The sequence below is a fragment of the Hirundo rustica genome, chromosome 8 (assembly GCF_015227805.2).
Source record: "Hirundo rustica isolate bHirRus1 chromosome 8, bHirRus1.pri.v3, whole genome shotgun sequence".
Lineage (NCBI taxonomy): Eukaryota > Metazoa > Chordata > Aves > Passeriformes > Hirundinidae > Hirundo > Hirundo rustica.
Window position 1 is genome coordinate 33202165 of NC_053457.1, and position 27994 is coordinate 33230158.

The 27994-nt window shown below is 44.8% G+C and overlaps 1 protein-coding gene across 1 annotated transcript in view; it reads right to left on the bottom strand.

Moving 5' to 3' along the window:
- The window catches only part of ADAM12 (ADAM metallopeptidase domain 12), a 175803-nt gene that overhangs the window by 48259 nt on the left and 99550 nt on the right, over positions 1 to 27994 (bottom strand). Inside the window, 6 exon segments of the mRNA XM_040071649.1 lie at positions 4368 to 4452; positions 6137 to 6306; positions 7825 to 7896; positions 8719 to 8784; positions 12539 to 12722; positions 25045 to 25121. Coding sequence (XP_039927583.1) covers positions 4368 to 4452; positions 6137 to 6306; positions 7825 to 7896; positions 8719 to 8784; positions 12539 to 12722; positions 25045 to 25121 — 654 coding nt within the window.

Here is a 27994-nt window from a genome sequence, read left to right on the forward strand (position 1 = left end):
AGTGTTAAAAAGGGCAATACTTTATGGGTGAGGATGATGAGGGAGAAGTGAGAAGATCCTTCATGCCAGGAGGCAAATTACAAATGCAGCATGAGATTTCACTCAGTCCACTTAATTTGCTTCAGACTGTTTCTTTAATATCAGAATGTCCAAGATTTCACAGACCTTGTAAGAAAAACCAAGAACCTTTAAAAATCTCCTTTTTAAAATGAAAGGCCAAAGCAAGCCAACATCTTCCGTGGCCTCTTACAAACCTGTGAATACTCTAAATGTTGAAAGTGTCAGTTTGAAATTTTAACATTAATCTGATTTTTGGGACAATCACTTGTGAGAAATTCACTGCATGATTTGATTACAGGCTGCTGATCAGAACGATGCTTTGGCTTAACCACAAGTAAGAGACCTTTCCACACCCATCATTTTCCTTGAGGGAATAAAAAAAAAAAAAATCCACTACACTTGTAAGAAAGCTTTCCCTGAAGGCATAAACATGTAATATAAATGCATGATCCACCATTTATCAGTCAGTAAATGGAATTACTGTGTGCAGCTGCCTGCTCCAGAAGCGTGCATGAATATATTCAGTTTAAATAACTCCTTCAGCATCATCTAAGCCAAACTCCAGACTAAAAAGAAGCGAAAGGTAAAACTGTCTAGAACATTATCTGTGTGCTAATGGGGGCCTTAATAAATGGCTTGGCGTAGATGTAAGAGTTTCTTCTTTCATCTGTCTGGGCTAATATTTTTTAGTAAATCATTTCTCAGACAGCAAACAAAATCGAGAATACAATTATTCTGAACACACCAAACTGCTGCTCCTTCTGCAATTGGAGTCAGCTCAAAAGAATTTTATCTTTTCACAAAATGTCTCTTTTTAATTTTTTGTTCCCTCACTTTTGAAGTCTTTATATAAAAATCCTGTGACAGCCAGTTTGTGTGCAGTTTGTCCTGCACAACACCTACATAATGAGCTATCTTATTTAGATCCTGGTCTGATACAGATGGATTTATCTTTGTGCACACAGTAATTGATGGAGTAGTTAAGAGAATTCAGTGTAATTGAACCTGATGTCATAAAAAGAGCACAACCTCTCACTCAAATGGGAAAAAATGCAGGGCTGAAGATTAAGGAAACGGCAAAATAATTCCATATATTTTACCATTGACTCATGGGATGATGCCTTGAAATTCAGGCTGTCTGGTCAGGACAGAAACTCCTCGCTGAGCTACACAGACACACAGCAAACTGAGCTCAGACTTACTTTATTTCCCCAGTATCTGCTCCACTTACTGAGCAGTGATTATATTTCTCTGAATACTCTGAAGCTGTCAACTAAAACTAAAAACAAGGATTCCCACAGTCCACTCCAGAAGTGGAGCAATAAATGATGTGAAATGTAATTTGGGACTTGAATAGGCAAACAATTATTCCAGCCCATGCAGTTCTCATTACTTGCTCAGATCCACTTGGAATGCAATTTTATCAGCTTCTAGAGAGGGTTTTTAAAAGGTGGAATGTGATGCCTCAGCAAAAGAGGTTATTTGAAGACAGCATAAATGAAGATTATCAAAACAAACAGTGACATGTTCCATTTGATACTGAGACCGTTTAAGTATCACAAGGACTAAAGAAATGAATAGCAATGTGACCTTGATTTATTCCACCAGGGTCTTTCAAAGTTAACTCGAGCAGTAAAAGTCATTACCAAACACATTTCACAACCACTGAATAAGCAACCATCCACTGTTAAGACATTATAAGCTGTTGCACAAAACATGCAGCTGCTTTCAGCTGAATTCTGCTTCATTCCACGGGGATTTAAATCAAATCCTAATAATTAAATACCGTCACCTACAGCTCCAACAGGCCAATGTCCTGCTCCTGGTACTTCCAGCGTGTGTTCACTCAGTTCACAGAATGGTTTGAATTGGAAGGGACCTCAAAAATGACCCAGTCCCACCTTCCACTGCCCCAGGCTGCTCCCAGCCCCAATGTCCAACCTGGCCTTGGGCACTGCCAGGGATCCAGGGGCAGCCACAGCTGCTCTGGGCACCCTGTGCCAGGGCCTCAACACCCTCCCAGGAAACAATTCCATCCTAATATCTAATCTAAATCTCTCCTCTGTAAGTTTAAAACCCTTCTCCCTTGCCCTATGTGCCCAGATAAAAAGTAATTTTCCTCTTCTCTCTGAAATATTTTACTTTTAAGTCCGTGAATTCAGTGGGCAACCTTTGGAAACAGAAGAATGAAGACTGAATCACGTCAAAGAGTCGCTTTAATGTCAATTTCTCTTTGGTTTTTCCATGGCACTACAGAAACTTCACAGGAAAATGAAATGATAAAGGTCTTGTTAAAGTCTCTCACACTCACATGTCCAATTTCCCTGCTTTGAGTCCCTCTGAAAATTAATGGGAGACAGGGTGTCACCCACTGAGAGAACCCAGCCCTATGGAAAAGAGACAGGCAGGCTCCCAGGGAGGCATGACAGAGGAATTTGGATCATAAAGCAGAGCTGACTTAACTGCAAAAAGAACCAGGAACATCAGACAAGAGCCACTCCAGATTTTGTATTCAAATGTCATTTCTGACGCAGTCTCTCTTTGTCTTTCCTTCCAGAACAGGTTTTAGAGTGTGGGAGCTTTTGGTGTTTAGTGCTGGGGGTGGGATGAGTAAGAAATTGGCTGAATTCCGAGATTGGCCAAATGTTCATTTGCAGTTTTGGGACACCTGAGCCTGTCACCTTCCCAGGCTAAGACTGATTCATTCTTTCATAGAACCACAGAATCTTTTAGGTTGGAAAAGACCTGTAAGATCACTGAGTCCAACCATTCCCCAGCACTGCCAAGGCCAGCACTGCCCCGTGTCCCCAAGTGCCACATCCACATGGATTTTAAATCCCTCCATGGGTGGGGACTCCCTCCCTGGGCAGCTGTGCCAGGGTACAGCTACCAATACACATAAATATGTTCTGTCTATGCCTGAATCAGTCTTTGCTAACTCAGGGGATAGGTTTTGGGTCTGCATTTTGGGTTTTGGGGTGAGTGTTTGCTTCGTTTGGATTTGGCTCCTTTTTGAGGATTTGCTTAAAGAACTGGAGAACGTTTCTGGTTATTCTGTGCAAATTTTGAGTTAATTTGCACCTCAAAAGCTTAAATTCACTGACAGAAGCTTCAGCCTAGGCCAGGATTCATCCACAGACCCTGGGTTTCTCCTGGATATATAAATCAGTCCCCTCTCTATGAGAACGTTCAAAAGAAACGCTGATTCTTGTTTTTTTGTTACTGGAATGAACTATTTGTAATTATTTCTCTTTAAAACGACAGTTTCCAGAGCGAAGAGAACTGACTTGGCAGTAAATTACACTGTGGAGTATTTTAAATCTTATGCTAAAAATTAAAAGGACAAAAAAGGCACCATTAAGGGCACCTCTGACTGCAGATAAAGCCAAAGCAGTGACTGCAGGGCTGAGAGTCAAATGGGTGAAATGGGGCTGTCTGCCTCATCTGTGCCTTTACCAAGATTTGGGGACACTCTGGGAGACTCCCACAAATTTTCTTCCCTTTTTCCTCCTTTTCCTTTTGTGCCTCTCCCCAGGGTACCCAGTGAACAATTGTTACAGACAGCCATTACAGACCCAGCTTCTCAAGCTACCAAGAGCCTGAAACCTTCGTCGTTTCTACAACTTTGACACAACTTTTCCCAAATTATGCGTTCTGTTTTAAAGCTTCTTCCCTCAGTCATAGCAGAAAACACAGTAAAGTTGGAATTAAAAAAAAAAAAAAATCTGAAAGAAAATACATCAGAACTGCTTCCAGAAATTGGACAAGATGTTTGCTTGTGTGTTCACCATGTCTTGCATCTAACAACAACAGTAATGCCCTGGGAGAGACTCAGGTGGAATAAACGCTGCCATTGTTTGTTCTCGCTGTCTGGCAATGCAATAAAACCACCTCTGCAAAGATGGAAAATAAGGCCTAACACAGGAAACTCTATAAATACAGAATAAAATCAATATAATAAAAGATTCGGGATAGACTGCTGCTGCCTGTAACACAAGAATACCCAAGTGTATAACAAATACATCTTCTGGTTCTCCTCCTTCACAGCACCTCAGCACCTGGTGCAGTAACAATTAGAGGTAAAAACTCCTCGCAAAGAGGCCCTGCGATATTTTAATGCAATATTTGGGGTTTTTTTCACTATGGAAACTATCATTTACAAGCAACCTGAACGGGGATATAAACAATAGGGCGATGGAAAATGGGACAAATGGGGCAGATGTTGTGTTTCAGGGTTCAGGACTGCAGAAGATGAGGTGGTGTCACCCCAGTCGGGCCAGCTGGAGCGCTGGGCTTGCCACACTTACCATGACGACCCCTCCAGACTGCTCTGCTGTGCACATGCTCATGATGGGAGCCATGCCAATGGTTGTCCCCTGGAAGTACACCCCGCTGCAGGAGGGGAGAGGAGACACAGAGTCACCAGGCAGTGCCAAGACACCTCCCCGTCCTTTCCTCCTTTGTGTTTCTGCCAATCTCCGACAAAGACCCCGCTTCTGCTCCTCACATTTGCAGGTCTAAAGCAATGGAAAGCCCAGACGGGCCGTGCTGACACCGCTGAACTGAACCGCAGTGTCCCAGCTCTTGGAACATCCATTGGATCACCCCATTGGATCACCCCATTGGATCACCCCACTGCATCACCCCACTGGATCACCCCATTGGATCTCCCCCATTGGATTACCCCCACTGGATCACCCCCATTGGATCACCCCCACTGGATCACCCCATTGGATCACCCCCACTGGATCACCCCCACTGGATCACCCCATTGGATCACCCCCACTGGATCACCCCCACTGGATCACCCCATTGGATCACCCCATTGGATCTCCCCCACTGGATCACCCCCATTGGATCACCCTCCTTGTTTTACCCCCATTGGATCTCCCCATTGGATCACCCCACTGGATCACCCCCACTGGATCACCCCATTGGATCTCCCCATTGGATCACCCCATTGGATCTCCCCCACTGGATCACCCCCATTGGATCACTCCATTGGATCACCCCCATTGGATCACCCTCCTTGTTTTACCCCCATTGGATCTGCCCCATTGGATCACCCCATTGGATCACCCTCGTTTTACCCCCATTGGATCACCCCATTGGATCACCCCATTGGATCTGCCCCATTGGATCACCCTCCTTTGTTTTCACTGCTGCAACAGGACCCCTCCTCCCTTCCTTTGTTTCTGCTGACTGAAGTTGGGAACAGGCATAAAAATAATGTCTCTAACTCAAAGCAGGGTTATTGTAATGCAAGGGGAAGTTTATGTGCTACTTGTGATGATGCACGGCCTTGCATGTAATAACTTCAAACGAAGTGTTATTGTACATGTAGAGCAATCAAGTATCTCAGGAGGGACAGTTGGGAAAGGCTCAATTTATTCCTATTCAGGTAATGTAAGAAGTAAATAACTCCGTTTAATTACTGAGACATCAGGTGTGTTTATCTGCTCAGTATAAAGAATAGTCAATTGATCAAAATAAGACCCATTCAAGACAGAGGTGCTCCTCTCACCCTTTTTTTAAGAGTGCTTTTACTTTCCCAGAATCATAGACTGGTTTGTGTTGACAGGGATGTTTACTCAATTATTTTATTCCAAGAAAAGGCAGCAGGATAAAATAAGCTTTTGGTTTAATTTTTAAATCACGAATGCAAATGAATTGTCTAAATCAGACAGCATTTTAAAGCAAACTGAGGTCTTTTCATTAAGAAATAGGCTTCAAATCAAGGTCAGAGCAGGACTGGCTGCTCCAGTGACAGTTTAGAGTGATGCCAGTTGTAAACTGGTTGTAAATTCACACCCTGAGTATGCAGCAGGTGAGTACAACCTACCGCTCCACACGAGTTGTACTCGGGACAGGCTTCGAGCAGCAGGGCTGGGAAAGGAAACTCATCTGGAGCAGAGTGCATCTGGGTTTGATGTTTGCAGGGGGGAAAGGCAAACCCTCAGGAACACTGATGTTCCTTCCAGCAGCTTGGCAGCTGGGGGAGGACTCAGTACAACTATCCTGAAATCCCCCAAATCTCCAAAACCCTGGTGGGTACCAAATACAGAGCCAAGCCTACCTGATCAGCTGTGCATTGTCATGGGCTTTCCGAGGTAGGAGTTTGAGCTTTCTCCAGTCCAGAAATTCGTGCAGGCTGGTGAAGGGGTCTTGGGAAATAGAGCACTTATCCATGTCGTTCCACACCTCCACCCCCACCAGGGCCACTCGGATATTTAGTGGCCTGTAGAACTAAGGAGGAGAGAAAAGTAGGAAATATGTGTCCAAAAAACATTTCAGACAAGAATATTCAGACTAGAATATTTCAATAAAAGCATTGTGAACCCTTCTTGTAGAGGTTAAACCAATTTCTTCTTCAGAGGCAAAACACCTGACAGGAATCAGACAAAATATTTCCAAGAATCCCAGAAAACCGTTCTGACCTGGAATTCAAAGAGATCCAGGGATTTCCTGCTTCTCCCTGTCCTACCCAACCCTGCAACTGCCTGCCCATGTCCTTCATCCCTGAATGAAGCCCTGGCCATGGCAGATGACTCTCCCAGGGCTGCCCCACCCTGGATTGCACAGATCCAATTCCAGAGGGAGAGGAACTGTGCTGTGCTATAGCTGTGGTTCACAATAATAGCTGAGAATGAGCCAGGATCATCAAGTCTTGCACAGAGCAGATAAAAACCAAGTGATTTTATCTATTCCCCCACCAGCAAATGCCATTTTTGCTGCAAGAGGAGAGCCAGAGCAATGTTAGCAGAGCCACGACAACAATTCTAATGTGAGAGTAATGTGAGGAAGGAGTCAAGGATTGATCAAGCCCAGATTTGCCTGACAGGCTGAGGAAAACACCCAGTAGATCTTTGTCTTGTTTCTGTGCATTCCAGCCACTTGCATAACACCGGCATTTGCTGAGCATAAATTAAGCATGGAACAAAAAATATATTACAATATGCAAAATTAATTTTGAGCAGGTAACATATAAACACCTGTCCTCTGGCAATAAGTCAGCAAGACAATTATGGATGAGCCAGAGGCGTCTCCAGCAGCTTGTTTTTAATCAGGAACGCTTCTCCTTGAGCTACTGCCCTTGAAGTATCACTTGATAAGTTCTCAGATAAATTAAGATGCTCTCAGTTATAATTTCACTACTAGAGTCCTAATATTTTCTGGCCATACAGCCCAACCAACATAAGCTCTAATTTGTTCAAAAACCACTCTAGAGGACTCTTAGCCTTTATTGTTTACTGTCAAGGAATTATTTCAAGACCAAAAGAAAAAAATCCAGTGTATGACTCTGTCTTATTGCTCTCACTCAGCCATCAGCTCTGCTTCCTTATTTTTAACTCTGCCATCTTCCTTGGATTACACACCTTATTAACTGTGTTTTCACAGGCCTGGGCCTTCCCTTGTTGCTGCAAATGACTTTGTTCTCTGAATTTCTCTTCAAAATAATCCTCTTTTTTTCTATAGGCTGTTCCATAGGTGATTATCCCCACCCTCTTCCCTGGGGAATAAAATCTCAGGGCTAAATTGGGCTTTTTCTTAGGAACAGATATTTTCATCCCATATACAGCAGAGCAGAGCTCATGTATCATGTATCAAAAGGCAAATGAAAGGCTTAAATTTGCTCTTCCTGGTCGGAGAGAAGCTTTGCTCTGAAATACTGGAGTACCAGGAAAGCTGCAGGGCTAGCTCCTTCAGCATCCTTCAGAAAGTGTGGTAAGGTTGGGAAAACGGAAACAATCCTCGTGTTCTTACCTTATCAACGTAGTTTGCAATTTCTATCAGCCTCTGCTTAATTTTTTCCACATCTTTGCCTTGTCTCTGAAACTTAGAATGTAAAGGACCAATCTACCAGCAGCACAAATGGCACAGAACTTCCCCCCAAGAGCCAGCACATCAGGGATGTTTGGGAATTAGGGTGCAGCCAAAACCCACCAGCAGACTCCTGGATTCACAGCATCACAGTCTGCCCCAAAATCAACAAAGACTGTGGGACAGGATTTTGGTTCTTGTGGAAGGATTTTAAAATCTCCAAGTGTTACACAGGGGTTTTTACAGGACTGGTGTTTTGGGAAAAAAACCCTTCTCTTAGCAGGTTTTGCAAGGAGAAAATGCAATCCCTTAAGGAGCAGAGTTCAAGGAGACCAAAACCAAAAAAAAAAAAAATAAAAGGCAGCAAAATAATTCCAGCCAAGATTCAGATCTCTGCCGTTCAGCTCACTGGGACATTTTTACAGCCAGGGCTGGGTACTTTGGAGCTCCCTTTGCAAACCATCAGGAAGGCAGCTGCTGCACGGAATGTGATGGCCAAGCAGAGCCTCAGAAGCACTGACAGCCCCACTGAGGGCACCGTGAACGGCAGCGAGGACTTCACTTGCTCAGGGAATGAATATTTGCCTCTTCTTCCATCCTGACACAGTTATTTCAGAGTCAAACTGCTTCTGAAGTATTGCAAGAAATTTTGCGACTGAGCGTCGTTATTGTTCCACCCTAATAATCCCTTCCCTTGCTCAGCCCTAATTAGGGAGGATGATTTACCTCAGAAAACCATCACATTATTGACTGAAGCACCTTCTTTGCAGCACCATGGTAACTGAACTGAGCTGCCCCTCTCCTGCTCACATAACTTTTTATTTTGCACTTCCTTACCTCACGGTTATCTGCCACAATAACAAGCTCCACGTACTTCGTTGTCTTCAGAGTCTCCCTCTTGTACTGTCAAAACACCATGAAAGTCTTATTTTATTTTCAGCCTCGATACAACAAAGTGCTTGCAAGAGGAAACACACAGTGTCACAGGTTTCCTACATTTTACCAAGATTTTACTACACAAAAATTTGTGGTGTATTCCTCCTCCTCCTCCTCCTCCTCATGAAAGCTCTCCTTAGAAAACCTCTCAGGATTTGATCACAGAAAGCAGGAGAGTGGTGCAAAGTCTCTCTCAACCTTTCAGCTTTCTGCAGTTGAAGCGTTTTTGAGTTATCTTTCCTCACAGGAGAACATCCCCTCTAGCAGAAAGACCTTTGCTATTTCCAAGGCACGTTTAAAGGAGGGATGAGGTAACTTCTAACAAACACTTCACACAATAGACAAACTGGTTGCTAAGAAAAGTGAGAGATAAAGGGATATTGAGTGAAGCAGAGAAGAGGTCAAGCAGCCAACTGATAAATTATGTAGGAAGACAAACCTAAAAATATAAAACAAAAAAGTAGAACCAACTGTCACTGTCTGGGGAAGCAAAATAATACTTGAAAAACAGAAGGCATACATTCCATTTTTTATCTGCATATTCATATAAAATGCAGGCCTGAAAGAATCACAATGCTCAGCTGAAAAAAACAAAATCACTGAAGAAAGTGAAATGATTTTGTAAGAGTACAAAACACGCCACAGCTCCTTTGCTACCCTAAATTTAAGTGAGCTGTTAGTGCCTGTAAAAGTTCTGTGATTTACAGCAGCAGCATCTATCCTGTCATTCCTTCCTCGTGTCTGGATGAGGACATTTAGGGAAAAGAGGTCTCAGCAGAATATCTGATCCTTCTGCCAGAACTCAGAGGGTTTAAACAGATGTCTGACCTGCAACTGACCACGATGTCTTGAGCTGCAGCAAAGCCCTTTAACCTAAAACATGACTAAAGCTTTCCAAGGAAAACTGCTCCAAGGCAAACTCCGAGATCCCCTAAGCACAGCCAGCGCTGGACATCTCCTTTCAGCCAAATTTCACAACATCTTCTTCACATTATCAAACTGTTCCTCCTCATTATCTGCAGATTAATGATTTTGATGTTTTGCAAGAATCAGAGAAAAGTGAACGATGCAATCTCTAGTATCTGACTTTCCAACTGATATTTAATAGTGCTGCAAACTCCCAACAACTTGAAAAAAGTTTCATTTGGACAATATTAATGGATGGAGAGAGGAGTAAAAGCCGCTGTTAATGAACTAAACCTCAAGGATGCGAACACTTGACAGGATTACACTTGTTAGGGGCTCTGGCACATGAGCTGAGGTAGCTTCTTTTAAAACTTCTGGTACCGGGGTGTGCTGTCGCTCAGACATGAGTGAGGTGCCACAAAAGGCAAATGGCCAGGTGGCTGTGGTTTGTGATGGAAATGATCTCTCAGACACTAAAACTCTCCCATCCTGAAATTTATTGTGAAGTCCTAAAGAGATGCATCTCCCAGGTGCCTCTCATCCTCCTCCAAGTGAAGGAGAAAAGATGATACAGGAAAATCTGAGTTCAAAGGTACCAGGAGAGCTCTGTTACACCAGTCAGTTTAAAACAAGTTCCTCTTACCAAGAGTAAGACTGTTTGGACCGGAGTGAGCTGGAGAGAAATTGGCCAGCAGGTATAAAAAAATCACATGAGCCTCTGGTGACTGACTTGCATAACAAATCTGTTCCTGAGATTTGCCCAAAGGCTATGTGAATTCCTAGGATACAATATTTATTTATGGAATACACCTAATTATGGCTCCTGTCAGCCTGCTTTCTGCAGCATCAATGCACACATAACCCCTTTGCTGAGTTAATCCTTCAGCACTGAAATGGAAAGTCAATGACACAGCCGTGAGAGCTGGGGGACAGTGGGCTTTGTTCCACGGACCATGGTCTCTCTCCTCTGTTTCTTCCAAAGCTGCTGTCCCAGCAGCTGTCCCAGCCCCTCCCCAACCTTCCCTGACTGGGAATTGGCTTGCATGGACACTGCAGCCTCTCTTTCTTCATGCTCTAAATAATCACCTGCTCACCAGCACCACCAAAATGGCTCTATTTTTTTGCACCTTGGTGCAATTTGAGGGTGCAGAGCCCTGAAATGACCCAGCATTCGGAGACACCCCGCTCCAGGGGCACAGGCTGTCTGCAGCACGCCCTGCACCCCCTGCCTCGCTCCACTGAAGCTCCTGTTTGGATCTGGGAAGTGGAGTCTGCTGCTTGTCCCATCCTTCAGCTGTACTTGCATCTAACCCAAAGGCCCTGGGTGATAGATTGATCTCGTATTTCAGCTCTGCTCGGTAAGAATTTCGTGTAGGCGGTTGAGGGAAGAAACCAAACAAAAATCTACCCCCAGACCTGTCAAGAAGGCAAATATTTTCATCATGCCCTGAACCTTAGATGAGATTTCTGCTTAATTCTGTCACCCAGTGTGATCTGGAGCAGCTTTATGTCTCCCCACTCCGCAGGTCATCTTTATTCAACGTGCCCACTGACAGACTGCTTAGTGACAACACTGAAACACGAAAACTCACTCCACACATTACATCTGACAGCTTTCAAAATTCCTACATTAGAAGCTTAACCAACTTACTCATTAAATTTATCGTACCTATCCGTATGACGTGACTGCTGACAGGTTTTGTAATTATGTCCACTGAACCACAGCAAAAATATTTTTCAGATATTTAAAGTGAAATTTGAGATGTAGTGGAAGCCACCAGCAAAATGGGAGAACCACAGGGGCAATAATCAAATGGCTTTGACTGTGTCAGTTTGTTACATGCACACATTTTATTTCTCCATTGCATTGACTGCTTCAGTGGAATTCAGTCAAAGTCACAAATAATTTGGGGAGACCATAATAAAATTGTATTTCCAGCGTTTTCCACCCGCACATACTTTTAGAAATCCACTTAATTCTTATAATGTTACACGCAAAGGCTAATGCTCTAGAGGTAACATTACTAAAAATGTAAAATAAATTAATTCCGTTGCATAATTATATCTAGAAATGTCCCTCAGGTTGCTTTCCTTAACAATGGACCCAATGCAAACCTGAGACGTACATGCAAGTACAAATCCCCATATGTGACATCAAATAAACGCTGATGGCAGATTTGCGTCATTATATACTTCCTGAACACCTAACCCAGCCTTTTCTACGACCCTTATCCAATATGCAGATGAATTTGTAACAGCATTTCCTCTTCCTGGTTTTTAGCTCATTTAATTTTCTAATTTCTGTTAGCTAGATGCATCTCACATGGAGTGCATTTCTGCCAACATCACAGCAACTCCAAGGATACATCCGTAAAATAAGGTCTGAGAAAGTGTTTGTATAAGAGACTCTGCTGCTAAAACGTAAAGGTTCCAAACCTTTATCACCTGGTGTTAGCAAAGTATCCCAGCTATCATGTTCTCTTTCATCAGGGAAGGGCAAGAACTTTTCCAGACATCGCTCAGTATTCTTAGGGAGCCTTAAATTCTGGCTATAACCATACAAGAACCAAAATATATGACCGCAATACGAACCCATAAACTTCTCTGCGCTGAAAAGGAAGTGAAAAGCAAGTTATGCACGGAGAGTCCAGGAAAAGCAATAAAGCTTTAACAAATAACTTCAAGGCTGCCCTTCAGCAGGCGGCACCGAGGGAAGTCGATGATGCGGGCTAAGGTTTTGCTCAGTAGAGACTCCTGTGGTGGGCAGTAACGTGGAAACCAAACACAAACACAGAACAGCACATCAGCCACCTACCCTGGCAGCTGGAGAACGCTGTGAGGTGGCACTGGCAGCTGCCCCCGTGGCAGGGAAGTCCAGCTGGTGGCCACAAGATCCCGGGGCTGCTCTCAGCTTCTCCGCTCGGTAGATCTTGTGTTCGCTGGCGGCGCCTTCCAACGGCTCCAGAATGTAGCTGTGGTTTTCAAACACAATAATTCCCCTGGGACACAAGAGAGCAGAGCGGGACACGTGGTTTTCAGGAGCTTGTCTACACCAGAGCTACACCAAGTTTAAGAAGGATGGAGTATGAGAAGGCAAAACACTGATTTACAGTGTCACAGGCGAGCAGAGAAGGAAACATCAAAGCTGTACATTTGTCATTGCAGCCCACACTATACTTTAAAAGAACCAACGGCTCACAGAAATTTGTCTCCTCTGAAGTGCTGCACTGCAGAGCAAAATGATATTTGTGTTTTATTTGCTTTCCATTCTCCCGGTGATGCATTGCCCACGGAGCCGCGGCAAAGGGGAGCGAACCAAAGCCTGGGGAAACGCTTTGGGAAGCGAAGGCACAGTGGGAAAGCATCCATTACAGTCTGCAGCTGCATTCCAGCACCTAAACCCGGCCCTGACGTGAGCCTTGCCCCTGCCACATCAAAGAGGCCTCACGGTGTTGGGGTGGATTATTAAACATTGCACAGCAGAGTGAAGCTCGGACACGGCAGGAGTAGATTCCCATTCCGCTCATTTTACTGCCCAAATTAATAATAATTTGACAGCAATGCCACCTGCTCCCTGAGGAACTCACAGGTTTTGCAGGGAAAGATCTCTTGCTGAATTCTTTAAGCTACAGCCTGTAAGGGGAAAAAAGAAGGGTCCTTCCCAGTTGTCCTGAGATGCCACAGCAAAGCAAAGGTGACAAGAGGCTGAGTATGTGACAGGCTGGGAGAGCTGGGGGTGCTCACCTGGAGAGGAGAAAACTCCACGGGGAGCTCAGAGCCCCTTCCAGGGCCTAGAGGGGCTCCAGGAGAGCTGGAGAGGGACTGGGGACAAGGGATGGAGGGACAGGACACAGGGAATGGCTTTAGGCTGACAGTGGAGAGATTTAGATGGAATTTTGGAGAAGAAAATATTCTCTGTGAGGGTGGAGAGGAGCTGGGATAGAATCCCCAGAAGAAGCTGTGGCTGCCCCTGGATCCCTGGCAGTGCCCAAGGCCAGGTTGGACATTGGGTCTTGGAGCAGCCTGGGACAGGGGAATTTGTCCCTGCCATGGCAAGGGTGGGATGGGATGCAGAGATTTTATTTTCTTAGTGTGTCTTTATGGTGTTTTAGAAGTGTCTGCCCTCTTTATTTCTGTCTGTGCTGTGACAAAGGTAAGATACCACAACCACTGTGAGACCAGCGTCACTGTGTTTTAAACAATTTTCCAGAAAGTTAAAAAAAAAGAACGAGAAAATAGGAGAAAAAGGACCTCAAAGCAGGTTGATGAAACAATGAAGACTGATTTTAAAATAAAATTATAATTGTTAGGAAAAAGCTACCTTAGTTATCTTATTATTAGGAAGATACGATGAAGAAACTCCAAGTCTTTGGTCTGCTAACAAATTACCTGAAGCATTAATTCCAAGCTGGCTGCAAAGTTTTGCTTCAGAGCACCATTAACACCAGTTCAGCCAAGCCAACAGGCATTTTACTGGTGACTGGAACAGCGAAAAGTCCAAGAGAAAAAAGCAGCCTGGAAAGCCACGGTATCAAAATCTGTCCAAGAGCAGCCCAGGAGCTTTTTTTACTGACCTGAACCTCAGCTCAGGGTCTGATCATTCATCTGCAGGTCCCTCAGTGCCCTTGGCAGAGCAGGTAAGACACGTCCACCCATCACCCAGCGAGCTGGGAGTGATGGATCACGGCTGGAAAAGCTGGGCTGATTTATCCCAGCAACCCTGCAGCTCCAGCCAGGATCCCAACAACTCTCCTGACGCACCTCAGGCAGGTCACCCCGTGATCTGAGTAACCTCACACCTCACAGCTCGAAACTGCTGTCAGAGCTGCCTTGCTCCTTGGAGGATTCAGGAAATTAGGACAACATATTCCCCTTACTCCAAAAACCAGCAGCCCTGTAATCAGCACAATCAAATAAGGACTGTTGTCTTTGCCTCGTGCAATTAATCATCTAATTTTGGAGGCAGGAGCCCATTAGTCACTGTTTGAAATGGGCCAGCCTGACCAGCTCCCTGTGTAGACAACTCAGAAACAACAGAAAAGCGTGAAGGGGGTTATTTTTAATGCTAAATTTGCCCTTCTTACAACATTCACTTTCAAAATTAGAAGCCTGAACAATTTCCTTTAATTACTTACACTAGAAAGGGAGAGACTTAGTTGTATCCTGAGTAGAGTCCTCTCGGTTTGAATTTTTTTAAAAGATATTTTAAAGTGAGCATCTAGTTTTCAGGACTTCACATCCAAATGCACAACATCAATGCCACTTTTCCAATGCGTCCTGCATGTACCCAACCTCTGTCTAAAAGAACTAAATAACCATTCCTTTAAAAAGAACTAAGTAACAATTCCTTTAAAAAAGAACAAAATAACAGCTTCTTTAAAAAGAATTAAATAACCATTTCTTTAAAAAAGAACTAAATAACAATTTCTTTAAAAAGAACTAAGTAACAATTTCTTTAAAAAAACCCTGAAAGAAACATTTCTTTACCTCTCATTTCCTTTAGCTGCTGAGGGTATGGACAAATGATCAGATCCCAGAATGATTAATTTGGGATTTTCCTGAGCCTATCGGTCTGATTCCCATCCCTTTAAGGACAGTTTCACTCTGCCTGTGGAGCAATCCCAGGATAAGGAAAATCTGCAGATTCTGCATAAAGAAAACCAGACTTTTCATTTAAGGCACACTTATCCCTTGAGTGCTGCCTACAGGATATCAGCACTTGGCTCGTGACCATCTGCAACAAGATAATGAATATCAAATATGAATTTTCTTGGCCAGCTCTCTGTTTTTGACTCATTTTCTTTTCCTCCAACTGCATTTTCCTCCCCATTTTGCAGTGCCAAGCACAGCACCTTAAAAATGTAACGAGTCGAGAGTTATGGTTCTTTTTTTGTTTCTGTGTGAACAATACCCACCAGTCATTCAGGACTGAGAATCTGAGGCAAATAAAATAAACCCATAGCTACTGGCTCCTTGCACTCTCCTTGGGTGTCTCCATGAAGCCTCTGTTACTCCTCCACCATTTCTGTGTCTCGCCCTTCAGCAGGGTTCTCCCACACTCCTGAGTCAGCCCGAGTTCCCAGAAACTTTTCTATTTTTCAGGAGCCATTAATGTGAAACAATGTAGTGTTTTCCAGTGTGGCAAAGAATACATTAATGCGGCAGTTGGTATATTAAACTACAGATCCCCAGCCAAAAAATATACAAAGGACCCCAAAGAGATTTCAGCAAGTCCTTGAGACCAATCTGTGGGATTTCCATCAGACAAAAGACTACCAGAATTCCCAGGATTATAAACGTTGGAGGGGGGGAAAAAAGCAATACAAAGTATTCAAATTTTAGTGTCTAATTCCGTGTTTTCCTTGGTCCCAAACCTACAGATGCTGGGAAGTCAGAGAGATTTGCAAATGAGGCAGGCAGGAAAGCCAAGAGACAACCCCAACCCTACCTGAAATTATCCCTCTGTCTTCTCCATCACTGGTAGCAGAGAGGAAGGGAAAATATCCATCCCCAGAGCACGTCCAGACAGCAACTCCCAGGCTCCAGGCCAACTGGAAGCAGCTCCAGTGTGGTCCTGGGTTAAATCTGACTCCAGCTCTGCACAGGGTTTGGTCCCACTCGTGTCTGGGGGTCAGCACCGAACCAAGCACATCCACATTCCCCGCAGGGAAACTCCCGGGGCTTTGCCTCCTGTCCTCCCTTCCGAGCCACGAGGACACCTGGGGAATGCCTGCAGGAGGTGGGAGAGCTCTCCCCATCTCCAACAGAAATTAAAGCATAACTCACCCAATTCCACATTGCCAGGAGTCTCTCAATCAGGGAAAGGCAATTTAATGGAATAATCCCACTTCTTAAACTGTCGATAAAATCAAATGTAATTCCCCCCCCCCCCCCCCTTAAGAAGGAAAACCAAAACAAAACCTAAAGCGAGGCCAGTCGTATTTCATAAATCAACAGGCTTTAGGAAATCTCAAAATATAGATGGGATTTTTTTTCTTTTCCAACTTGTCAGCAGAAGCAAAGGTCCTGCCAACATAAACCATCAACACATACTTGTCTGAGAAATTGTGATGCTGAAGCAAAACTTGGCTGGGACAGAACTATATGAAACTATTATATATTATTCTGCTGCACTGTACAGGGGAAATTAAGTAAATTGATAAACCTGAGACCCACACGTGCAATTAAACATTTGGTTTTAATGAAGGTCAAAGCTATAGTCGTTTCTAAACAATAATAATAAAAAGCTCTATTACCGCTGTCAGAGGAATGCAGACATCCTGACTTGGTGAGAAATTAATTAGAGGGCAATCCTGTTCACACACGAAATATTCACTCAAAGTCTGTCCCAGCCCACTGCAGGGCTCCTGTGCCACCTGAAACCCTCCAGCCCCCTCATCCCATAATTAATGGTACAGCTCCAGGGGCTGATCCCACAACTCTTCCATGGATTTCAAGCAGTTTTGGGTGAAAAGGTACCAGAATTGGATCTTTGTGACCCTGGAGTGCAGGGCTGCTCTACAGGCACCGTCTCAGGGGGTGATCTGTGCACTGAGAGGGCATTTTTGTTTATTTTTATTGTACATTCTACATTCCCAGGGCTCTGTATAACAAACTCCCAGGCAAGTAAGCAGGCAAACAAACAAAAAGAGGAAGAAAAATGAAGTGGTGAATGAGGACTTCACTTTTAGGCTGTTTTAATCAGTTGCAGATGGATGCTATGGGGACAAATGAGCAGGATGATCTATTGCTGTTTTCCTAATAGAGCTGATATTTAGATTTTTTTCAAATGGTTTGGTCATTCTTTAATTTTAAAGCACTGGGAAATACAGAGAATGGGAGTTTGGAGGCAGATGTGCTCCTGTCTCCACCATTGCCCCTGGTCACCTCTTTCTGCAAAATTCCCCACCTCTAAAACAGAGGAAATTTTAGTACGCACAGAAAAAAATAATTCTCTGTTGATGAAGAGCAGGAGAGGAGAGCCAGCCAATCCCATTGTCCTACTACAGTGCACAGCAGGATTCTATCAAAATAACAAACCTGACCCAAATCAACCAAGGGCAGCACCTCAACGGGTGGTGGAAGCAGTAGCACCACTGGTTTTACATCTCGCAGGAGAGGTGGAGGTGCTGTCACACAGACACATCGTTACTCACTGGGCTTCTGCTCCAGCCAGGGCCTTTCATGAACCTGAAAATATATTCTCTGAAATGGAATTACGGCCAGAGACTCCTGCAGCACACACTCCATCCTTTCTCAGCGCAGGACAGATCGAGCTGCAGCTTTGATTCCTGGAATTCCAGCAAGGGGCTGCTTGAATGGGAAGAGAAAAACGCAATTGCATGGCCAGCATTTGGGCTGCGAGGAACAGTGATTGTGTTTGTCAGAGAAAGTGTGACACCAGGAAGAGGGAAAAGGGAAAAGGGAAAAGGGAAAAGGGAAAAGGGAAGGAAAGGAAAGGGAAGGAAAGGAAAGGAAAGGAAAGGAAAGGAAAGGAAAGGAAAGGAAAGGAAAGGAAAGGAAAGGAAAGGAAAGGAAAGGAAAGGAAAGGAAAGGAAAGGAAAGGAAAGGAAAGGAAAGGAAAGGAAAGGAAAGGAAAGGAAAGGAAAATGAAGAAGGAAAGAGGCATTGCCATGGGTGTCAATTTAGTGAGAACATTTTCTATCACCCTGCAGCAAACAGAGAGACAGGAAAAGAAGATCCAAACTTGCACACCCCACTGAATGCCCGAAGCAGAGCGGATGGAGAAGGAGCAGGCTCCAACAGCTGGGTAGGGATCTCCCCTCCTCCTTGTCCTGGCAGTGATCCCTGCGCACCTGGGGCCCCGTGCACACCGTGGTCAAAGGCTGCACACGACGCTCATCTCAGATCACAGAGGTGACCCTGAGCCGGGAGCTGCTCCCCTGCAACAGGCAGCCTACAGAAGCCATGAAACCCCAGAAAGTGAATGGTTTTTAATGTGGAACTCAAAATCCTCCAGGAGTTTCCCGGCCAGATTAATTACAAACCACGCAGGATGTTTATATGAACTAAAAGCTCTTCAGGAAGTATGGGGGGAAAGCTCACATCCAAACCAATGCTTTTCTCAGTGGGGATTTTCTCCTAACTTAGCTTTTGGATGAAAATCTCTTCTTCTGTGGGGAAATGATGCTTGAGGAGTTGTGAGGAATTTACATTTCTTTTTCTCACTGGTTCCCCACTTCCATTCCTTTTTTCAATGGTTGATGTCTGGAGTGTCACATTTAAATCCCCTCTTCAGCTGACTGTGTCTGGGCTGCAGTGAGTTCAGCCAGACCATTTGAAAAATGGGTACCATAACTCCATAACCCCAGTAAAAATGAGCACCTACTCCATCCTGGGGCCTTCTCCCCATCCCTGTCACTGTGGACACTGCATCTTTCAGCTGCTGCTGAGGCTGGACAACGACTGAACACTTTCTGTGTATGTGACTGGGTTAATTACCTGACAATTAGGTAAAACATCTGAGGCTGTTCAAGTGCATTTTGGTGTTTCAGAAAGAAAAGGCTTCCTGGGAGATTTCTACCCTCAGGCTCCTGAGGGATTTTTGGGAGCACCTCTCAAGTTCCCCCACCTTTTGTAGCTGCACATTCCCATGCCAGAGATCTCTGGCAGGACATGGGGGCTTTGTGCCCTTCTCCAGGCTGCAGTTCTGGGTGTATTCAGCACTCACAGGGAAAGTAATCAGGGAAGAAATCATTCAAGTCCAAACAAATTTATCACAGAAGATGCAAGCTGTGGCTACAGGCCAAAATTATTTGGTAAAAACTTGAAGAGCCTCCAAGCTGGATAAACAGAAGGGCATTTCCTGAGGACAGGAAGGAAATGGCTCGACTCTGCCTAGCCTTTACCTTCCCACAAGCTCTGACAGTCTGACTGGCTTTCTGATCCAGATGGACACACAGAAATCCTGATTAGCCATTGTTCCCTTTTCGTGCACTCAGCATTTCCCGAGCCCTCTCTGCCATTCAGCTCCACCTCGGAGGAGCCAGCAGGATACAGATTAAGGCATGATTATATTCTCCTCCAACCCGCATTTTAGGCAGCTCTCAGTGTCAATCCCTTTATTTCTGGTGAGGAGCTCGAATGTTACGTGTGTGAGGGTGTAACAGAGCTGAAAAATGTGTGTTTGAGAGAGCTGAGCCTCCTCTTCCCTCCTCTTCATCTCTCACCCCTCTATCTGCCTGATAAACCAGACAAACCCTCGTTTTCAGATTTCACACAACCCTTCCTGATCACGGAACAATCACACCACGTTCAGGAGCTAAAAACACATCTCAACAGCTCAGCCACGTGGAGAGAAGACCCTGATGGCTGGGGGAGCTCAGAGCAGGGCTCCTCCAGCTCAGCACCTCCTCTCTGGCCTTGGCCAACAGCAGGAACTCAGGGGTGAGAGGTAAGAACAGACCAAGCTCTGAGAGCAGCAGGGGCAGGGACATCTCAGGGTTTGACAGCGCTGCAGAGGCTCCCTGAGCTCCCCTTCCCCAGTTGGCTCATCCTTTTGAAGCCCATGGATACTTTTAACGCTGACTCCCACCTGTGGCAGCTCCAGCGCTTCTTGTGTGAATAAAAGAAGTACTTTCCTTTGCTCTAAAGTTTCAGTTGATGTCTCCTAACTTTAAGGTTATGAAGAACACTCAGCAATTGTCCCCTCTCCAGCGTGACACTCAACCTTGTTTCATCACGCTCCTTCCCTCCGTCATCTCCTTTCAAAAGTGACAAATCCTCGTCTATTTTCTCTCCTTGCACAAAAGCTGCTCCACACCTTTGATCACAATTTTTACCTTTCTCTTTACCTTTTCTGGGTATAATGCCTCTTCCTCTTCTGAGATGGAGCAAGGGAGGGGAAAACAAGAACTGCATGCAGAACTGAAGATGTGAGAGCTCTGTGGATTTATAAAGTGGTAATGAGGGTTCTTGTTTTATCCTCTATTTCTGTCTCAGTAATTCCTATGATCCCTTTTGCTTCTTTGACTGCTGCTGAGCACTCGGGCTTCAGAGCACACTGAAATGTGGAACCTATTCTTAATGAGTATTTTCGTGCCTTTTAACAGCCTCTGCTGATCTGGGGGAAAATGCACAGCCCCTACCTCTCCACACCTGGAACAATGCCCAAGGTGCCTGTCTGCTGGGAGGGGGAAGGCTTTGGTTCTCCAGGATTTCAGAGGGCTGACAGCGTGCACTTCCTTTCATCAGATGTTTTTCAGGCACTTGAGCCCCAGCTCCACGCAGCAGCTGTGTGAGGTAGGTAAGAATCATTAAATGGATTTCACAGATGGAGAAACGGAGACAGAGACATTTGTCTGATTCACTTAGAAACTGTCACAAAGCCAGGAACAGAGCCTGAAAACGAGACCTGGCCTCACTTCCAACAGCTGCTGCAAGAGAAAGGGCTGCTCCAGGGACTGTCCCCACCCAGGGCTCCATGGCCACACAGTGCCTCATGTCTCTGGAGCAGCCTGGAGCCTTTATCATGCTGTGGAAAAACAAGAGCCCCTGCTCCAGCAAGGTGGTGGGAAGTACATCACCCTATCCTAATCCTATCCTAATCCTACCCTAATTCTATCCTATCTCCTATCTCCTATCTCCTATCTCCTATCCCTATCCTATCCTATCCTATCCTATCCTATCCTATCCTATCCTATCCTATCCTATCCTATCCTATCCTATCCTATATCCTATCCTATCCTATCCTAATCCTATCCTATCCTATATCCTATCCTATCCTATCCTATCCTATCCTATCCTATCCTATCCTATATCCTATCCTATCCTAATCCTATCCCCCTGTCCAATCCTATCCATATCATTGTTTCAAGCTAGCAAAGCTGCCAGCAAAGTCATGAACTTACAGAGTACAGAATATAAAATACAAAATGCAGAAAACAGAACGACTGGGTTGAAAGAGACCTCCAACCTCGAGTCCAACCCATGCCCTAAAGTTCTTTTGGACTGTCCTTTTCTTGCAGCAGCCTGGGACAGTGGAAGGTGTCCCTGGCCAAGGCAGGGGGAGATGGATGAGCTTTCAGGTCCCTTCCGACCCAAACCATTCTGTGCTCCTGTGATCAGCACAGCAATATCTGGGAGCTTTTGCTGTCTGGGAGTTGTTGCTGTTGGTTGCTGGGCTGTGGAACAGGTTTGGTGGAGCGAATCAACAGGCACAGAGCTCTTATCACAAACTGTTCTCGCCCATGGACACTCTGATTACCAACCTCAGCAGTGGAACTGGGATTCATCCTCAGCTGATCTCCTACGAGGACAAATGTGCAGTGCAAAGGAAATGTCTGAACTCTTGTACTGACAAAGGTGCTGCTCTGCTTTCCCTGCAGAGAAGGAGCCTGATCCTGTCTGGGATCCTGTTGGGGATCTGTCTGCAACAGTCACAGAAGTGTCCCTGCCAGCATCTGCTGTCTTGACGTATCTGAACCTCCTAAAACTGGGAAACGACTCTGGGGGCTCCACAACTGTGAGAGGAATGACAAGATTTGTCTTTACAAACAAGCCCTGGGTCTGCTGGTAGATAAAACTAGCACTGAGAGATAAGCGAAACAATGGGAAGGATTCTACTGATTGATGAATGGAAAAGAAGATACTTGCCTTTACAAACAAACCATAGGTTTGTTTGTAAATGAAATTGAATACTGAAAGATGAAAGCAATAATGGGGAAAACCCCATAAATCCCATAAAAATTAAAAATTAGGGGAGTTATACATTAAAAGAGGAATCTTAGGCATTTCGGGAAGTCTGCACCTCTCAAGTCCCTCAGCCAATGGGGAAAGAGAGAGGGAAATGCGGCCGGGAAATTGGGATAAAAAGGAGGTTGCGTCCTCCAAAAACTGAGAGACCCCAGGGAAATGCCCCATGGCCTCTCCCTTTATGTGAATAAAGTAAAAGGATTCATCTGTCTCTGTTTTGGACATAAACCTCTGGTTCGTGGATTAATTTTCCTAACAACTGTAAAGAGAGCACTTTGGAGAAGAAAGAAAAGACTTCTGCTGTGGAGAAGGGTACTTTCTCTTGGGAGTGATTAATTTCCAGGTACCTCTGGGGCAAAGGCATCAATGCAGACCCTGTCCCACGAGGTACACATTTTCCCAGTGGAGCCTGCAGCGTTGTGACCCTTTCACTAAAATACTGAGAGCTCTGCATTAGATTTTTACAAACAGTTTTAAATTCTGGATATATTTTACAGCGGGAATGAACAGATAGACGCTAAATATTCATGCAAGGGGTTTATCAGACTTCAGGAAGATGCTGGATCCACAGTGAAGCGCCCATAAAGCCCCTCTGTGTGTGGGAATGAGCCAAAGGACTCCCACCCACTACAGCAAACGGGTCATTCCCAGAGGGAGAGAGGTCCTGGGATCAAACTCCGCTCTCTCTGCTGCCGGCTGTCCCAGAGCTCCCTTACAAAAGCCTTGACAATGCCACTACTGCACAAAATGCGAAATCAGGGGGAAGAGATTCCAGCTACTCCTGCTGTTCGTCGATAAATTAAACCCAGAAAAGGCTGAGACAGCTGGAAATCTGACAGGAAAACTGGGTTTTTCCAGGGAGAAGGCTAGAGCAAATTTACAGTTAATTACTGTGATTTGGAACAGCTCCGTGAGTAAATACCAGTCTCTGATTGTCCGAGTAAGAAAGATAATTGTTTCCTGAACTGCGTCCATTGTGTACTTGAAATGCTGTCAGCCCGTTCCTTTGTCGGGTTTGGTTTTCAGCGATTGCAATCTGCTGCTCTGCTGCTAACAAGCAGCTAAAATCCAAACCCCGAGCGTCTTCTACCTGCCCTGAACAGCAGTTACTGAGCCCCACAACCAGGCATGCTCCCTGTCTCACGGAATCTTGGATGCTCTGCCTTCCGGAGCCGCCTCTGCTGGGGATGAGGCTGCAGGGCAGCGAGGGATGTCACAGCTGGCAGAGCAGAGCTGACAGCGCTGCTGGAACACTTCTGAGGACAAAGAGGCCTGGGAAGCCATTGGACACTGCCAGCGTGGAAATGTGCCAAGCACCGGGCACAGAGAGGGACGGGGAGCAGGAGAGAAGGGGTGGATCTTGGAAAACCCCCCAAGCTGGGGTTCTGTTCTTTGTTGGTTTTTGTTTTTGGTTTTTTTTTTTCCTCAGAGCATCCAGAGGGAAAACGATTTGGAGGGATTCATCCAACATTTGAAAAGAGATAGAACCACGGAATCATTTCTGTTGGAGAAGCCCTCTAAGATGACTGAGTTCAACTGTAATATATGTCCTAAAGTTAATTCGTGTTCAACAATAAATAATGTAATTGAACATATCTTGTAACAAGATTTTAGTTGAAATGGAGTTTAAAATCTATAAACCAAAAAGTGTATACAGGGTTAACCGGGACGACAGCTGCACAGGGGAGACACGAGTAAATCGAGTAAATCGCTGCCGGGAACCTTGCAAAGGCAACACAAAAGGACGGAAACGGGAGATGGGTGCTCTGATAATCCCCTGATTGTATCAGATCACTGTCTTATCTGTTCCAGCCCGATGTTACCATCTCCAAAAACTTCTCCGGACACCACGGCCATCGGGACATTGTTCTGCCTTCGAGAAACTATTCATCGGACCCCGGACACGGACATGAATATCTAATGAAGCTACCTCAAGGCACGAGTCTCACGGTCTCAGCCGGTCCCCAGCGAGAGACTGTATAAAAATCCGCGGCTTGGAGACCCAAATTGTGAACTGAGGGGGTGACACACTGACAGAGTGTGTTACCGTGTTCACCCAGCGCCGAAGCCCCGGGGTTCGACGCTGTCCTTTTAATTGTGGCTATCAGAGACTGTTATTTTGTCTCAAAACAAAATTCTAAATTTTGATTTACTGAATTTGGTCTATTGTATTTATTACACCAACCATCCCCCAGCACTGCCAGAGCCACCAGTGCCCCATGTCTTCAAGTGTCACATCCACATGGATTTTAAATCCCCCCAGGGATGGGGACTCCAGCACTGCTCTGGGCAGCTGTGCCAGGCCTGGACAAACCTTTCCGTGAAGGAATTGTTCCCAAATCTCCACCCTGAGCCTCCCCTGGCCCAGGCTGAGGCCGTTCCCTCTGCTCCTGTGCCTGTTCCTGGGAGCAGAGCCTGACCCCCCCGGCTGTCCCCTCCTGTCAGGGAGCTGTGCAGAGCCACAAGGTTCCCCCTGAGCCTCCTTTTCTCCAGGCTCAGCCCCTTCCCAGCTCCCTCAGCCCCTCCTGGGGCTCCAGCCGCTTCCCCAGTATTGATTCCTTCATTAAAAGTCCAACCAAGCTCTCAGGAGCTGAAATCTTGGCTCACCTGAGTCCTGAGCAGGAGCTGAGGCTGACGGAGGACTCGGGGTACCCCTGGACCTGGCCGTGGTAATAGCAGTGACCCTGCGGCAGGAGGAGAAAACATTTCAGTGGTCACAAATGCTCTTTGCTGCCGGGTTTCCAGCCCTTTTATTCCAAGGTGATTATCAGTCTCAATATCAGTTCCATCCACAATCACACTGACAGCACCTTTCCTGCCCCACCAAATATTCACTGTGCTTATCAGGACAAACAGCTCCGAAATGGAAACCTTGGGTGCCCCCTAAATCCCAAAAGGGTTTGGTTTTCTGTTATTTTTTAAAAGATCAATAACGTTACATTTGTATGACTGACCCCTCTTTTTCTGTGTTGTTTATTTAAAGCTACAATATCAAATGTTTTATAAAATTAATCAGATGAATAGACCAGTTGCTGCATTTTCCTGCTGTCTATAGAGACCCCTGTTTTTATTTGAAGGCATTTAAATCTGTGTATCCCTACAGGAGGCAGGTATGTGAAAAGAGAAATCCCAACCCTATGACTTGGGGAAAAAAAAAAAAAAATTACAATGCAAATGAAGGGGAAGGGAAACAGGTTGGAAAGGAAATTTTTTTATTGAAATACTCAACCAAGTAGCTGCGTGTTATTAAAAACAACCAAGAATAAAGGGGCTCTTCTATTTTGAGAGACAACAATCCAATTTCATTTTGTGGCTAGGTTATTATATTTCTATTAATAATCCACTGCTTGCAAAAGGCACCCACAACAGAGGGTTTCTAAGCACATCCACGTATCTGTCTGGAATCAAGGCTACTTTCACTGCTGACCAAAGGTTATATTGCATTCCCAAGCAGGGATTGTGCCATGTCCAGTGTTCCTCCTCTCGTGGCCTCTTGAATTCCACTGAAAACTCTGCTGTAAAAGGTTCCTATCTGATTAGTGCAGGGGGAAGTTATCAGTGCTAGCAGTCATCTCCCCGTGCCTTATCATGGCTTGGTTCATTACTGCATTAATTAACCTTCCCCGTCTGGGGCATGGTTTCCACTCACAAAGCCTCACGCAGCAAACTTCTAAAGACCACCTTGAGTTTGATGAAGAAAGCAACAGTCTGGGCAAGATGGAACGATTTGGACAGGAATGTTCTGCAAAATAAGTTTATGCCAGGAAAAAAAATATTTGTTTGATTTCCAGCACGAGCAAGTGGACACAGAACTCTGACTTTCTAAACAGAAATCTCAGTGGCTTTTCTCAGTGGAAGAAATGACAGAAACAGGGTGAGAGCGTTTTACTCTCGGGTATTTTTATCATCAATCCTCACAGAGAGTCAGTAACACATTAGCAAAGACAAAGCCAAACCAGAAGGGAGGCAGTCACAGACTGAATTTTCTGGGGGTGATCACTTCAGTGACAATTGCTACGGATGCCAAACTTTCAGTGTGGGTGCACTGTCTCACTTTATTTCAGCGTTATCAGTCCCATGCATCCTGTTGATAGAGGGATCAATGCCCCCCCTCAACTCAAGCACTGACTCTCTTGTATGCCAAAACCAAACATAAAATAGGTTCATTCTGATTGCTTAAAGCAAGCATGAGGCAGAGGAGAAGCTCAGAGCTCCTGAGAAAGAAATCTCTGGGTTTGAGCATCACCAGAGCTGATCACAGGTGCAGTGAAATGGGGAGGGGAGCCAATATCTCACCCCACACAGCTGCTGCCGTGGTCCAGCCGTCTTTATCTAAGAGTGAATTATGGCAAAGGGCCTGATTTCTTTCCCTCTCCACATACAACTTGTCATTTTATTAACTCTGAGCTCCTGGTTGTGGCCCATTTCACAATTTCTCTGAGATCCAGCTCTGTGATGCCAAAGTTCAATATCGAAAATGTAAACTTATCGGAGCATGGCCTGCAACAGGACTGGGAGAAAATTGATTTCTAGCTCAGTAATGCCACTGAACTGCAGGATTTTTTTTTTTTTTTTTCTGCTATCAAATCTTTTTTATTCCTGCAAACTAGTATATAAAATGGGTGACCCCTTAAAAAACAAATAATTACCAAGGCTGATCCATCAAACTTAAAACAGTACTCTACCCTTGCTTGAGATCATTTAATAAATCACAGCTTTTGACAATTTTCCAGGTGCTATAAATTGAAAAATAACCTAGACACTGACTCGTGTGCTAGAGAGCTGCCCAAGTGACAGCTCCACAAGCCTGCCTTGCTCTGACCTCCAAGCAGAATTTGACCAAGCAACTCTTCAACGGAAAATCGGATTTGGCTTCAGCTCCAGACTGTATTGATGTCCTCAGTGAAGAAGAGATATAAAAATAAAATTGGAGACTTAGCTTTCCTCAACCGTCTTGCAGCATTTAATGAAAAATGAACTCACTGATCTCTCTCTTTTTCAGGCAGCAAAATGCACTGTCATTATTAATCACGACTCGCTTTGCCATTATGCAAACAGATATTGTATTTTAGCGAGGAAAACCTGTCATTAGCTGTGCACACACTCCTGTTAACTCAGGTAATTCTCTAAAAGACTCATGTGCTTCATTTATTTCCTTTTACTTCCTTCAGGAGCCTCTGCAGCCTTCCAGCTCCTAAAACAAATGACTATTCTCTCCCAAGCTGATTTTGAGGGAGAGATGAGCACCCAGCAAAATGAAAGCGCTGAAAGCTTTGGAAATGATTGCTTTTCTTGGGGTGTCTGGAGCTATAATGAAGATGCTTTTTCAGAAATAAGATGTTATGCAGAGAAATAATTCCTTTCCCCTGATCCCAGCAAAGCCCATTATGGATGGGAACACAAAGCACGGCGTCTCTGCTGACAGTGTCAGTAAGTAAATACCATAACATAACAAATACTTTATGGGACTTAGGCCGATAAAAGATAAGCTTTGTAATTAAAATGGCTTGCTGCATTATTTCTAATTAAGGCATTCATGCTGTCAGAGGACAAAAAA